The following is a 15,166-nucleotide window of genomic DNA, read 5'->3' on the forward strand; positions in this document are numbered from 1 at the left end:
AGCAAAGATGCGTTTTTCCCTGAGGTGGTACTTCAGACTCTTGCTTCGGTGTAATGACAGTTTATCACCGCAGTATGTACACACAACTTTTATCCAGACTTCCACTAGGCAGCTTTTAAAATAAAAATTTGCCATGAAGCAGACCTGGGTCTGTCTCCTCACTCATCACTGCTGGCTGTGTTTGACCTGCCTTTAACCTTTTCACCCCAGGGACGTAAACATCTGCACAGAAGGACTACAGGAGGAAGCTGTGGTCAAACTTAGTCATATGATTAAATTGTGGGGGGGGGTTTTGTAACGCATTAAGCTTTCCAGATAAATCATGGGCGTTAACACGTTAATATTAACAGGCCTAGGTCTAATAAAACCAACATGGTGCTTTTTGGCCATCAGACAAGACGCCATGTTGGCAGAACACTGCACATCATCACAAACGAAGCATCCCGATTGTGAATCAAGGTGGTGGCAGCATCATGCTGTGGGGATGCTCCTCAGCAGCTGACCCTATAAGGCTTATAGAGGTAGAGAGTAAATTGAATGCAGCAAAATATAGGAAAATCCAGGAGGACAATCTTATTCAGTCTGCAAGAGAACAAGGAGAATGTTCTAGAGTGGCCAAGTCAAAGCCCAGACTTCAATCCAATAGAAAATTTGTGGCTGGACTTGAAAAGGGCTGCATGCCCAGTCCCTGTGCAACCTGACAGAACTTGAGCAGTTTTGCCAAGAAGAATGGAGTAAAATTGCAGGGTCCAGGTGTGAAAGCCTAGTTGAGAATTATCCACACAGACTAAGTGCAGCCAAAGGTACACCTCCCAATACTGCCTTGAAGGGGGATATTTATGTGGTCACTTTTTTTTACCTTACATATTTTAGTTTAATTGGCATTACTTTGCAGAAAGAGTAGAGCATGGGGGGGGGGGGGGGCTCAATTCTTTTATAGGCACTTGTGCTGTTGACATGTATACATCATAACTGTTTCACATTTTGTATGATTTGATGTATTGATGTATGATTTGTGATTATTATTGTGTTGTAGGCAGCATATAATATTACACTCTATTTGTCCTTTTTTGGTCAGAAAAAGAATCAACATAATGATCCAGTTTGTACACTTTATCTCAACTGTTGGGCAAAAATATGAAAAAAAGTTGAAGTAATTGTTTTCGTTTTTCCCAACTGTGGCTGTGTTGTTTTGGTTCCTTTCCTTTTTTTCACTTCTCCATGGCTTTTAAAAATCAGCTGTAGCAACAGGCCACTGCTAGTTGTTATTTCTGTATTTAATCTGAACAGAGCTGAGGAATGCCAACCTGCTGAGTCTTGCAGCAAAACGTATTAAATTTGATGTGTGCTAATGACGAGAAAAGATGACCACTTAGCCTTGTCGCCTTGGGGGGGTCAAAGTGGGCGGGAAGAGATGCATCATACAGTACACTTTAGAGAGGATATGCAAAAAGTAAATGCTTATGTCAGTTAGTAATAAATAAGTGTAGAGGGAGATTTTCTTTCTGTAGTGTCTCAAAAACTGTTTGATGTTCTAAATGAAGTTCTGACTCTACTTATTGATGTTTGCTAATGTTATCACACAGGTCCTATTCTGAACATGCTATGACACGGATACAGACTGCCTTATGTACACATCACCTTATATGCTGTGTGTTCATTTTGTAACACTACTCAAACATGATGGTGTAGGATACACACTCAGTTATACAAAATATGAGTTTTTCTTATGGCTCCTCTAACTAAAATTACTGTCGTACTTGTTGTCCAGAAATAACTGCAATAAATTTTGAGTCACATTGCACTAATGTTATGTCTAAACAAAACTTTAAAAGGGGTGAGAGAGAGGGAGAGAGAGATGCAAGTGGAGTCTGGCTGCAAACCATTTATCTCTTATAGCCACTCTCACAGACTGTTCATCTAAAACACCATATATATATTTATATATATGTCAGAAGAAAAAAGCCATAATTTGCCAGTACAATGTATTTCCAGTTTGTTTTATATAGTCAACTTTATTCATAAAAACAAAGTCTGGCAGTTACATTCATAAACAGAAGTGAGAAAAAGGTCAGAGGTCTAATCCAGTATTAGATTATGTATAGACCAGCTTTAGAAGTAGTTACACGAACAGTGGTTCACTTTAGCTTCATTAGCTTTAGCTAAAGCTAACATAGCTGCATAATTAATGTTACTACATGAGCAGATGTAGTAAGTTAGCTTAAGCAACGTGAGCTTTGGCAAATATAGCTGCACCACACAAAGCCGTGTTGGTATTGATCTACGTAACTTACCTAACTGCTTTGTGAGCTAAGTTTTAGCAATGGTAGCTAGGTTGCTCTATTATCTATAGAAAAATTAGCTTTAGCAATGTGAGTTACACCACATATCTTAAGTTCAAGTAGCCCTAGAGATAGCGTATCTAGATAGCTAAGCCAGCTACTTTGTGGGTTTAGCTTTAATATTAGCTATATAGCTACATTATCTAAAGCTAAGTTAGCTGAAGCAAAAAAAGCTACAGAAAACATAGCTTAAGCTAACTCATCTATGTAGATAATGCAGGTACCTAGCTTATGTAGCTGCTTTGTGAGTTTAGCTTAAGCTATGTTAGCTACATCACTACTGTAGGAATGTAGCTCCATTGTCTACATAGCTTACACTGCTAACAAAGCTAAAAGAGCTACGTAAGCTACCCTGGCTGTGTTGAAATGTTTTCATGGAGGACAAGCTTTTTTCCTGTAAGCAGACTGTCCACTCGGCTTTATTAAATGTTCAATAATCAGGTAATGCGTTTTTTTTTACTTTTAAATTCTGGTATTCTGTTACTTTATCTCTTAACCTTATTCAAATAAAAGTTTAATCAGATTTTAATTCAAAAGTTTTAGCGTGTATTTCTGTTCTGTGATATATGGCGTCTCAGATGAGCGGTCCTTGAGAGTGGCCGTGAGAGATGAATGATCTGCAGTCAGACAGTTTTGTGGTTACTTCTCTTTTTATATACAGTTTATCCCAGATCAATTGTAAACAAGTTTGCAACTCTGACTTTTTCTTCATCTTTTTAAATTCCAAATGTGATAGACCACAACCTGGTACAAATGCAGAATTTTTGCATTGAAAAGTTTTAAGTAACAAAAAAACTGACTACTGTAATTATTTCCAGCAGATTCAAAAGCCAGAGGAATTCTTTATTTTTATGGTTTTAATGGGACGTGCCTTGTAAAGGCAGGAGCTGCTGTGGGAGACACATGTTTGAGCTCTACTCACCTCTTTTGATAACTTCTTGTCTTGAATTGAGGACTCAACCAAAGCTGTCCTCCATAGATGTATTTACTAAACTTTAAACCACCATTTCTGCTGTTAGATGCACACTTCCTTTGTCAAACTGCCCAGAAATCCTAGAATGCAATGCCAGAAGCTTGTGGTGTGAACAAGGTAGGCCACTTTTAACAGCTTTTCTCCCTTATTATGTGAAATCCATCCATGAAACGAAAGCAATGGTTTAATTTTTGTAAATATGGAGTTAAGCGTCCTGCTGGCAGAATATACACACTGTTAATCTAACCAAGTAACACCCAGGAAAATCAGCTATGAACTCTAAACTGAACAATACCTGTGTAGTATTTTCAACTATAAACACACAGTGGAGAAAAAGCCTTAAGATTCAAACCCCACTTGCTGAGGATCAATCTCCGGGAGACTTTAATGAAAAGCAGATGCAAATGCTGGGGAGGAAAACATCTGTGCTGCTCTGTTGTGCTGATGTAACTTTGATGGGGGTAAGCAGATGGAACAAAGACTGCAGCTGACTATATGGAAATACTACTGCATCATAGGAATAATGTGCCACAAATGAAGTATTATCTTTATGCAGATCTGAAGAGAGTGTACCGAAGACTTAAACATGGGTTGATATGTGTTGCATGTTTGCATGTTTGTGTGTGTCTGAATTTGTTCCAACTCTGTCATCAGTTCCACATTTGTGCTCCAGCACAGTGTTTATCTGTTCAAGGCCATCTGTGTGGCATGCCAGACTGCATGACAGGAATGATCCCCTGTTCTCCTGACTTAGAGAGGGAACACACTGCAGCATACTTGGAATTATCCACTCACTACGTTTGTCTGGATCTGCTCGATTTAGGCCAACACAAACAAGACATATGGACAGTACATGGTTATTTATGCTTAGCCTGACACACATATATGGTTCCTTTCTTTATTTCTACAACTTTAATGTATTTTCATGACTTAAAGTTGGTGCCAAAGGAAAGGAAAATGTTAGACCCTGCAGAAAAATATTTTACTAAGGACAAAAAGCACATTTGTGTTACATGGATAAAACCAACATTAAACATTTGTTTCCATGGTGATTTGGATGACCATAAGGTGTATTTATTTTTTGTTTTTATTTAATTTGGTCTGCTGCCCCCAAGTGGATGAAATAATCAGAATAAACAAACAATCTAAAGGAATTGGGTTTGGGATAGAAATCAAATCGTGTGTTTTGCTTACATTTCCCTTTCACAGTTGAAGTAAGGAGCATCAATACTGTAATTATGGCTAGAGGGCTGTGATGTTATAATGTAAAGGTTGAAAAGAGGGGGAACTTATTGATAATAAGGAACCGAGGCTTCATTTAACCATTGGCATCAAATGCAAAATAATGTTCCCCAAGGTTAAGTGTGTTCTAAAAAACACATTTACTCCCTTTTTGACATGTCCTGCAGTGAAAAGAGGCTAAGAGGAGCTCCACTGCTACAAACTTTCCTCTCTGAGATGTGAGAGCTATTTCTTACTCTTGCTCAGGAGTGCAGAGCTGTCACAATGACCACAGTGTGGGCAGTGTACTGTGGTGGACAGAGCCAAGTTTACATGCTGAAACAGACTCTGCATTGTGTCACTTCCTCCATGATGCACATGTCACACTGTTTCTGAGACACTCATCATAAGCCCACCACTCTCATGATGAAATCATGCTGTAACCACACCCACTCTTGGACCGCTTATACCGCAAAACACAAGCTTGCTCAACTTTTTCCTTTTTAAATGTGTCACAACTTTACATGGAAAACTGAAGTAGGAGAAACTCAGGCTTAAAATTATTAAGTGTATCCACTTCCTCTTTCTATAATAATAATAAAAAAAATATTCCTACTTTCAAATGAATATATTTCCATTGAACCATTACCGGTCGATCTATGTTCCCACCCTCACCTATGGTCACAAGCGGTGGGTAGTGACTGAAAGAACGAGATCACAGATACAGGCAGCTGAAATGAGTTTCCTCCGCAGGGTGTCTGGGCTCTCCCTTAGAGATAGGGTGAGAAGCTCGGTCATCCGGGAGAGACTCGGAGTAGAGCCGCTGCTCCTCCACGTTGAGAGGAGCCAGATGAGGTGGCTCGGGCATCTAGTCCGAATGCCTCCTGGATGCCTCCCTGGTGAGGTGTTCCGGGCAAGTCCCACTGGGAGGAGGCCCCGGGGAAAACCCAGGACACGCTGGAGAGACTATGTCGCTCGGCTGGCCTGGGAACGCCTCGGGATCCCCTGGGAAGAGCTGGATGAAGTGGCCGGGGAGAGGGAAGTCTGGGCTTCCCTGCTAAGGCTGCTGCCCCCGCAACCCGATCTCGGATAAACGGAAGAAGATGGATGGATGGATGGATATTTCCATTGAAGGATTTCTAAATAAATATCTGTTAAATATTTAACTGATAGCAAGTAAAAAAGTTCTCATAAGACAATATATGTCAACAGTTGTATCCAAAGTTGAGAATTGGTTTGGTGTGATGTGATATCATGATATTTTCATGATAGAGTTGCTCACTTTAAGTCTTAGACTTGAACAACACTGTAAAACTAAATAAGTCAAATATACTCAAAATATTTGCTGAAACTATGTCAAAGTTTTTGTGTAATGGAAATACATTTTTTTAATAGACTCAAGTTAAAATATATAATTTCCTCTACAATCTCTGACGAGTTAACAGAACTCACAACATTAGAGGTAACTGAAAAAAACAGTATTTGTTTAGCAGCAGGTACTTAGCTATTTCAAGTTAACTCAACTCAGTTTTACTCGTACATTCATGTTGAGTTAACTACACTCTTCACTTAACTACACTCTAGAAAATTTCATATGCTTTAAAATTCTGTTGAAATCCAACTCAAAACTAATCTGACACGCCAGATAGATTTGTTTCGCACATCCATCTGGAAATCCTTCGATATACAGTGTTTTGGGAAAAGGCAGAGCCTTTGAATAAAACTTGGAGGGTGATTGGATTAACTTTCTGTCTCATCTTTACGGGCCAATCAGAGTATCAAAACATGTGGCCTCTCAGCCACTACTGAGGTGTTCGTGTGCGGCTACTGAGGAATAAACTCCATAGAGAACTGCATAACCCTACCATGGTGGCTGTAGACATGTCAGTACACGACTTTTGTCGTTTTTGAAAAGAAAACAACTCAGTGCTGGTCTTTGTGCTTCTTTTAATAAAGAAATGTTGCTTGCCTACGTCAAGACTCTGCTGCGCCTAAAAGTACTGCCCCTTGTTGCTGATTGGTCCTGTCACTTTCTAACCAGGTCTTAACGGTTTAAACGGGAGCTTTGCAAGATGGATTTGTCAATGAGAAAAACAGAAATGGGTGTATCCATCTGCTTTGCAAGGTTAACTCAAAACAACAAGTTTAAGTACTTTTCGTAAAGCTACATGTTCTTTGATTAAAAGCATCTTCATTCACTTCAATTTTCCCTTATTTCTATCCCATACTTAATCAGGAACTTCTTTGTCACTCACAAAAGGCCAACTTGTGTGACTACAACTGACAATAATTGAAAGGTGTGCACTGTAGTGATGGGTTGTTTGTGAACGAGCCGGTTCAAAGAGCTGACTCTTCTACGTCAACAATAAAAGCCGGCTCCCATTTGAGAGCCGTTTCATATCATTATTACTATTGCCAATTTTATTTTTACCACAGGTACACCATGAATTAAGAATTATGGTTCGATGGTGTAACATTAATGTTGTATTCCAGGTGTGTCATACAGCCCAGCCAATGAGCAGATTTCATCTGACCAACAGGGTGTTTTGGGGAGACAGTACATTTTGAAAATAATTTTTATTACATGATATTTTAATCAATTTAAATAAATTGAGCATAGTGGAGTAAAATACCTGCCCAAATATCAGTCATATGTTATGACATTGCTAAAACTTGCAGGTCAAATGAAGCCATACTTGTACCCGGATGTAGAGCTGTTTGGGAGCCAAAAGAGCCAGCTCACTAGTTCACTGAACCAGGATTTTCTCTTCCTTCATATTCAATATAGCATCCAAAGTGTTTGTGGTGGCCCCACACAAGCAGGACTATAACTGGATCAGTAACTTCACTCATGGGGCAAAGTGTTAAATGCCCAAGGGCCTTCTGGGAAAACTCTGCAGATTAGGGAATGATTGTCTAATTTGTGGATGAAACTACTTCAAGTGATAGTGTTAACTTAAAACAGAAAAGCACCCTGTAAATTCAGAAAAATAAAACTGAAAAAGCTGTTATGGATTTTAATGTTATCACAACTTGTTTTTGAACAACCTCTAACCCTTTAGTCTTTCAGTAACTGGAGGTACAGTTTGTCTAGAAATGTCTTTTCAACAGTGTTCAGTTACTTATTCTTGTCACTTTAAGGATGGTCTCCACTATCAGTAGTTCTCTAGCTGAGTCAGTAACTTCACTCGTCATGCCCAAAGGTATTCTTGGAAAACTCTACAGATTAAGACATGATACATTTTATTTTTTTATTTAATTAATTATTGTTATTATTATTATTTTACAATTGTTATTGTTCATAATTTTTATTATTGAAAATATAAGTATTAACAACAATAGTTGATAATAATCATAATTTATTCTTATATAAATTTGTTTATTTATCAATCTTATTTCTGCTTAAAAAAACTAAATTAGAAAAAAAACAAAAATAGGAAATCTCTGTAATCATGTTGTAATATAAAAATATCTAAACTCTGTTCTTAATTTTTTTTTAAATGTAAATAATAACATGAATATGTCCATGTGACTAAATCAGTGAATTTCAATCATTTTCATATCTGTACAAAATAGCTTCTTTGAAACATGTTACAGCTTTCATAAACACAGCCTCTAACATGTTAGAGAGTAACCTAAGTTGTTGTGTAGTTGTAGTGATAATGAGTGGTTGTACAAATTCCCATGGCCCACTAAGACTTGCCTTGAGGCAAACCAGTGTGCCTTGCAACACCATTTTGAGAATCACTGGACTAAATAACTCCTCTATGAACACAAGAAATACAATGTCATCAACACCGACTTAAGCAGCTGTAAATGTTTAGTTCCCACGTGTTTCAAACTAAATTGTACTATAGAGTGCAACCTTTGCTCCATCTCAATATTTATGACAGGCTCACTTCCTTCCTCTCCTTCTTTAGCCCTCTTAAACATACAGTCATCCCTGCAGCAATGCACCAACTTCAATGGTTGTTGTTCTCAGGCTTCAGGAAGCTCTCCTCAGGGGAGTTGGGATGAATTATGACAGCAGGAAGACGAGGGAGACAGCAACAGGCTCTATCCCAAACTGATCCATAAAACTCAGAAGGTTATTTTAGGACATCTGCCTTTCCTTCCTCTCTGTTATCATTATGTCATAGTACAAAGTTCTACTTAACAGATTTAAGCCACTACTTTTCCTTACTTTTAAACTATTGTTATATGTAGTCTCTGAAGTATATCTACTTATATTTCTGCTGCTGGTGAGTGGCATTTGGCTCTCCTTGCATTCCACAAATATACAAGAAGCCAGCTAGGTCAACATTTGCAGATTCCTGCTTGTTATGTTTGAAATATCAGTTTACTTCAACTCTGTGACTGACTAAAGGATGGATTGCATGGAGGCATCCTTGCAAATTGATATGTATGCATTAATACATTCATACACCTACACAAATATATCCCTTATTAAAATCATTTAAAGCTGTAAGACTGTAAGCTTCTACTTAGTTTTAAGGAGCATGGATACACTGCTGGGTTGTGATGTGATTTAAATGGATGACCAGTAAGTTTGTGGTTCCAGTGCCCGGCCTGGCCTTCTGGGTGCCTGGTAAAGCGTGGGTGCTTCATTTGAAGGCCACACCCATGTGTGTCTTTTATTAAACAACTCTGTTCCCCCATGTGGTTTGCTCCCTGAGCCCACACAAAACAGCCCTGTTCACCCGTAATCGCACAAGCTCCTCTCCTTGTTCTCCCTTTCTCTTCTGTCTGGGACTTCAACCCCCCACCCCTCCCATGATGATACAGTGCAGAAACAAGTGAGTGACAGTGCGAGACAAGCTGAGGCAGAGAGGCGAGGAGGGACAAATCTGCTCCTGTGTTGTTGAGCAGCCAATCGCTGTGAAAGGAAATCCCTCGCTGGCACAAAGAGAGCTCCATCTTTTGTGCAAGGAAGCACTTGAGGCCTTTTCTTGTTGTGGTGGTGTCAGCCACCCCCTCCCTCCAAAAATTCCCACCCTCTGTTGTGCTTTTCCCTCACCCCGTCATTGTTTCTCTCCCCTTTGTTACTTATCTGTCCGTGATTTTATTTTGAAAGGACTCCATCAGAAAATGCTCCAGTACACTGAGAGAAATGTTGCAATAACTTTCCCCAAAGTGAGCTGTCAACAGACCCACCTTATATAGGAAAACTGCTTTTTGGCGCTGGAGAATTGCTATGGTAACCATACAACCAGCTGTTGAGAGCTTCTCAGGACAAAGCAAAGCTTGCCCATGCTGTACTGGGCCCCAGTCACTGAACTTTCACTGTTAGCACACACTTTTCACATTTAAAACTTTCAAATTAGAGTCCAATCTGAGGGATAAAAAGTTCAGAAAAAGTTGTGAGACTCACCATCAGAGCTGACAGTGTCATGATGATCAGGGTAGTCCTGTCCAGTGTCCCTGTAATCCACCCAGTTAATCCCCTCCAGACTGTCATAGCTGGACTGAGCTTGATCCTTTACAGGTACCACAGTGAAGTGAGGCATGTTTTCATCACTCTGCTCCGTGTCTCCAGCTCACACTCCACATAGCAGGCTAGCTGTTAGCCTCAACCTCAGCTCAACTCCCACTAATGGCAACTACATTCCACTACACTGCGCTCACTTCCTCTGGAGGGTATTACCATAGTCCCCGCCCACAGGCCGGCCCCTCCTGGGTTTTGTATGTGTGTGAACAGAAATGCTTTGTGGGTCTGGGGGATGCAATTGGGAAGACACCCAGAAGATGAAGAAGTGATCTGCAGTCCAAAGTTTGATTGAAGAGTCAGGTTAGTCATGTCTGAGTCATCAGAGGGTGAAAGAGGGAAGGGACAACCCCTCTCTCTGCTCTGTGTCAGGATGAACGGCGTTCAATGTTCAGACACACAGTCATCTGTGTGTGGGCCTTTTCCCAAAACACACACAGACAGCGACGTGGCAGTTTGGAAAATAATCAAACTAAATGGGTGACGGGGAAGCAGAGTGAAGGGGAGAGGGAAAGAAAAAATCATTTTTCAAACCTTATACATGGTCATCAGGACTTAAAATGTAGCTGTTTCATTCATTCATTATCTTACTGTGTCAACTTAAGTTAAAACATTATGACTTTGCTGCGAGAAAAAGCCTCAGCAGTGATTGCAGTAACGTCTCTAACAGACTGTAGAGTTTACCTCTTTCCAGGAATAGTAGCTGCTCTCAAGCCATAAAACAGTGGATCAAAGACTCCAAAGCTGTCATTAGAGGTCTTGTTTAAGGCAGCTGTAAATCTTGCAACTGTTCTGTTAGGATTTCAGATTTTTTTTAAATTGGCTGTGGGTCTAAGGTGATCTTACTTTGACCTAGATACAACAATCTGCCATTGCAGGAAAAAATGCTGGTTATTCACTTGACTGAGATGCTCTTAGGACAGTTGCATGTACCCAAGAACTTCAGCAATGTTTTTTTGTTTTTTTTTCCCCATTTATTCACTTCAAAGAAAGTACAGGTCAACCAGTTTCTGGTGGAAGTACATCAATAATAGTAGCTCTTTTTATACAGATGTTTAGAAGGACTTTGATGGATGAAGCAAAGGCCGGGAACCACAAAGTAGGCGTCAATAACCAGGCCAACAAAAAGTAGATATTTAAAATAGAAAAGGATGCTACAGTTAAAAAAAAAAAAAAAAAAAAAAATTCTCAGTAATCTACACTCAGCACCCCATCATGACAAAGTGAAAACAGAATTTTAAATTTTTTTAGAAAGGTATAAAAATAAAAGACTGAAATATCACATTGACATAAGTATTCAGACTCTCCACAAAAACACTTGAAATTTATTTCAGGTTCCTTCCATTTCTCTTAATCTTTGCTGAGATGTTTCTACACCCTGATTGGAGTCCACCTGTGGTGATTTAAGATGATATGACATGAGTAGAAAAGGCACACATCTCTCTATAGAGAAAAAAAAAAAATAAGCCATTGGAAGGGTCCTGGTTGTGCCAAACTTCTAGTTGAGAATAATGGAGGTCACTGTGCTCCTGGGAACCTTCAGTGAAAGAGATTTTTTTGTAGCCTTCCTGAGATCTGTGCCTTGCGACAATCCTGTCTCTGAGCTCTGCAGGCATCCACAGTCCTATTTCTATCAATAAAGACATACAATCCCCAAAAGAAATCTTGAAAAATAAAACCTGAAAATAGAAAGAGAAATGTAAATGCAAATAAAGTAAATGACCCAATGATGAGGCAGCAGCAGTAGCTCTACTATCTTTGGCTCCCAACACCATGATCTTACAGCATGAAGGTTCTTGAACAACTTGAAACTGATCAAAAGAAATTATCAACATAATAGCCTACTGACATGTAGGCTTGATCCCTTGTTTCAGCATGTTAGCTCCTCAGGGGTTATTACTCATAGTGTACTGTATGCCAGAGCGAAAAGAGGATTTGTTATCTGCTTGTTGAGACACTTCCAGCCAATGAACGGGACCTAATTTGCTTAAAAAACACACATTTCTGTTGTGCTGTTAGTGTGTATGTAAGTTTGTCTGATACTAGATGTTTATGGTAAACATAAAGATTATGGCCATGTCCTGTTTTGGAAGCAGAATTTCTCTTCTTGAAATATAAAAAGGCCCCTATTAGGATATAGCAATACTTGCTCTTACAGCTGTGTCACTTAATGAAATGTGGTGCTGTTGTCTTTGTCATTTCTAAAGACGAACAAAAGCTTTGATATAACAAGTACGTTTTCCTGAACTGCTGGCTTGGTAAAACAATGCACATTAAATTCCTTAAGCCATATAAAGTCATTTCCTGGACAAACTCATGCTGAGCGGTGTATGAGTGTGGGTCAGTGAGCAGCAGGCAGGCAGGGCTTTTCTTTTTTTCACAACAATTACTCAGTCTTCTGGAAAGACATGTAGGCAACAGGGGCAGGTCCCAAGAAATGGGAGGCCCTCTGTGGTCAGTTTTTTTTCCCCACAAGACAGGACAAGACTTGAGGTTATGGTGGTAAACAAACCAAAGTAAGAAAGCTTACATTTATCCTGAAATGGCTTTACATCAAGAGTAAAAGTGCATTACTTTAGTATACTGAAAGAAACTCCTCTTGGGAACTATAAAAATGACCCTGTGAGATTTAAGCTGGTGTCTATGTTGACAGAAAGGGCTAGAACTTTTTCACATTAAATGTAAAACTTATTAATTATTATACCTCTATCTAAAGGCCATGATGATAACTCATTTTCTATTTCCTTACTTAAATGATGTCTTTTTGTGCCACCAGCTGCAAAAAATACTCCTATAACATGCACTTGTGGTTTCTCTCCACTAGATGGCAGCCTTAGAATACTTCAACTATTGAGGAAATTCATTTGGTCTTTCAAGCTTTATGTTAAATTTTAGTGGGCTCCCTCTAGGTGTCAGACTTGAAACACTTAATAGATACATCAGACTTGTTGTTCTTGGAAGGCACACTGCATACTCTGGTTTATAATTTTGAAAAAGGGGGCACACATGAAAAAAGTCATACTAACTTGAAAACTCACAATATTTTTCCTTATATGAAAATATAATCCTTACCTCTTCTTATCTTCAGGAATGAGTGATGTGGAAAAACTTAAACAGTGCCAGAAATGTTGTGTTGTGTGTTGGTGATGGGCTAGTGTAAAAAAAAAAAAACAGCCTGGAGCAAGTCCAGATCATTGTAGGCCCATGCAGAAGCATCGCTAATTTACTCTTGTCAGTTTATTTCATGTTTTGTGTAACCAATCTAATCAACAAAGACTTAAACATCATCTTTTTAAAGTGATGCTTTGATCTGAAATTTTATTGCTATAATGTTGGTAAATAGTGATATTCGATCATGATTTTACTTCATTTGACTGTATTACATCACTCTTTCCCACAGTCAGGCTGTTTACTTTGATAAATTCATGGGGTAAAGAGCAACTTTTGAGATTATCGTCTGAAAAGGGGGATTTCTTTGCATTTTAAATGAACAGTACTTAGCTGTGTGGCTAAATCTAATTGCTTGTGAAAGCTAAGCACCCCTTGTCTTTCTACCAGTGACATTGATTAGGATTTTCTAATACGATGCCTGAGGGGCCTCAAGTCGATCCAATTACCTTTGGCTGCCAACATTAGCTTGACATGCCCCCCCGGCCATTCCACTTTGTCTCAACCACTGGAGATCTGCCTCTGAATGCCATGCAGCCAGGCTGCTTGGCTGACTAAAGGTTGGCAATAGCATCTTTGTTCCAAAAGAGCTTTATGGCCAAACTAACAGTTAATGTACCTGGTTTATAGCTGGTCTGTGTCCATGTGCCTTGTTTCTGGAACAACAACTGGGGTTAATTTTTAATAAAGTCCTTTTAAATTTATATCTCCTAAATTGAAGTAATTCTGTAAACAGTATAAAGATTATTGCTTTGAATTATTTAGAAAAGGGGGAGTTGTAGGCATTGTCGCACTACAGTTGTATTGTTTTAGGCCTTTACTTTAAAGCACAGAGGTTCATAGAGTGTCTGTGAGGCAATGTTAATTTTGACAGTTATTTCTAATTTTATTCTTCATTTTAGGATTAAAATGTTCATTATTTTAATCACATTTCTACTCCTTGTAGTTTTAGTTTCCAAGTAGTTGAACTAACAAATGTTTTAGTCCAGTTTTAGCATCTTTTATGCACTCTGCCAAACCTCTGATCCCTAATTTCTACAGCTGACAGGCAGTTGAGCTACAGATATATTGTGTGTAGACAGATTTACCCACAACGAGAAATATCATGGATTTTGAATGTCCGGCGAAAACTCAATGACATGCCGGTGTCTTTTAAGTGTGCTTGGCAAAAACTAAACCGATTAAAAGACTTAAATATTTATTTTATCTAGTCAAAGTCTCATCTTTCTCATGGAAAACAGGCTGTAGACATTCCTTAAGTTGACAATAGCACTGCTGTGAGGTGAACAAAATAAATACAAAGCACCTACACACAAGTTTACAGGGCAGCCTTTGCTACCCAGGAAGGGCTGATAAAAATACACTTGGCTGCTTACAATGATAAGGATAGCAGTAATGACAATGAAGAGAAAAGTCAGTGGCAATTCTTTTGTTTGGGCTATAATCAAAAACAGATTCAGTAAAACTTCAGTCCACATTCATTTTGATTTTAATTACAGTTTTAGGCCCAAAGAGATAAAATATTACATTGCCTTTTTCAGGAAGCAAAAACCTATCTTTTGTCTTCTGTTTAACTGACCTTATTTTAGCGCACTGAGTCTTATTTTCGTTTTAAACCGAAAAATTCTTATCCAGTTTTATCTTCAAATGAGTGAAACGGAGTCACTCTGGCTTTACAGTTGCAGTAAACGCCTTTGTGGTGAAAAGGAGTGCTGCACGTTGACCGGTACACTTCCTATAGACATACTGTACTATATTATGTGTATTATGTCTGTGACACTTCCGAGTGCAGGAGAAGCTTGTTTACCTCGGTGATGACGTCATGCTACCGCTAATTTTCAAACTGTCTTTACAAGGTAGAAAAAAGACTTGTGAAAGCTAGCAACGTACCCGCGAAAGACAGATAACAGCGTTAACTAGCTTTTCAGTGTTGCTAGGAATATTTGTATCAGTGTTTGAGCAAACTAAGTTTTTTCT

The 15,166-nt window shown here is 38.9% G+C and overlaps 1 protein-coding gene across 1 annotated transcript in view; it reads right to left on the minus strand.

Moving 5' to 3' along the window:
• Window positions 1–10,131, minus strand: part of slc12a4 (solute carrier family 12 member 4) — a 36,353-nt gene extending 26,222 nt beyond the window's left edge. Inside the window, exon 1 of the mRNA XM_041783051.1 lies at window positions 9,908–10,131. Coding sequence (XP_041638985.1) covers window positions 9,908–10,043 — 136 coding nt within the window. The 5' untranslated portion in view covers window positions 10,044–10,131. The remainder of the gene's footprint in view (window positions 1–9,907) is intronic.
• Between the last annotated feature and the right edge of the window lie 5,035 nt (window positions 10,132–15,166).

This window comes from Cheilinus undulatus, linkage group 1 (assembly GCF_018320785.1).
Source record: "Cheilinus undulatus linkage group 1, ASM1832078v1, whole genome shotgun sequence".
In the NCBI taxonomy this organism is placed as follows: Eukaryota; Metazoa; Chordata; class Actinopteri; order Labriformes; family Labridae; genus Cheilinus; species Cheilinus undulatus.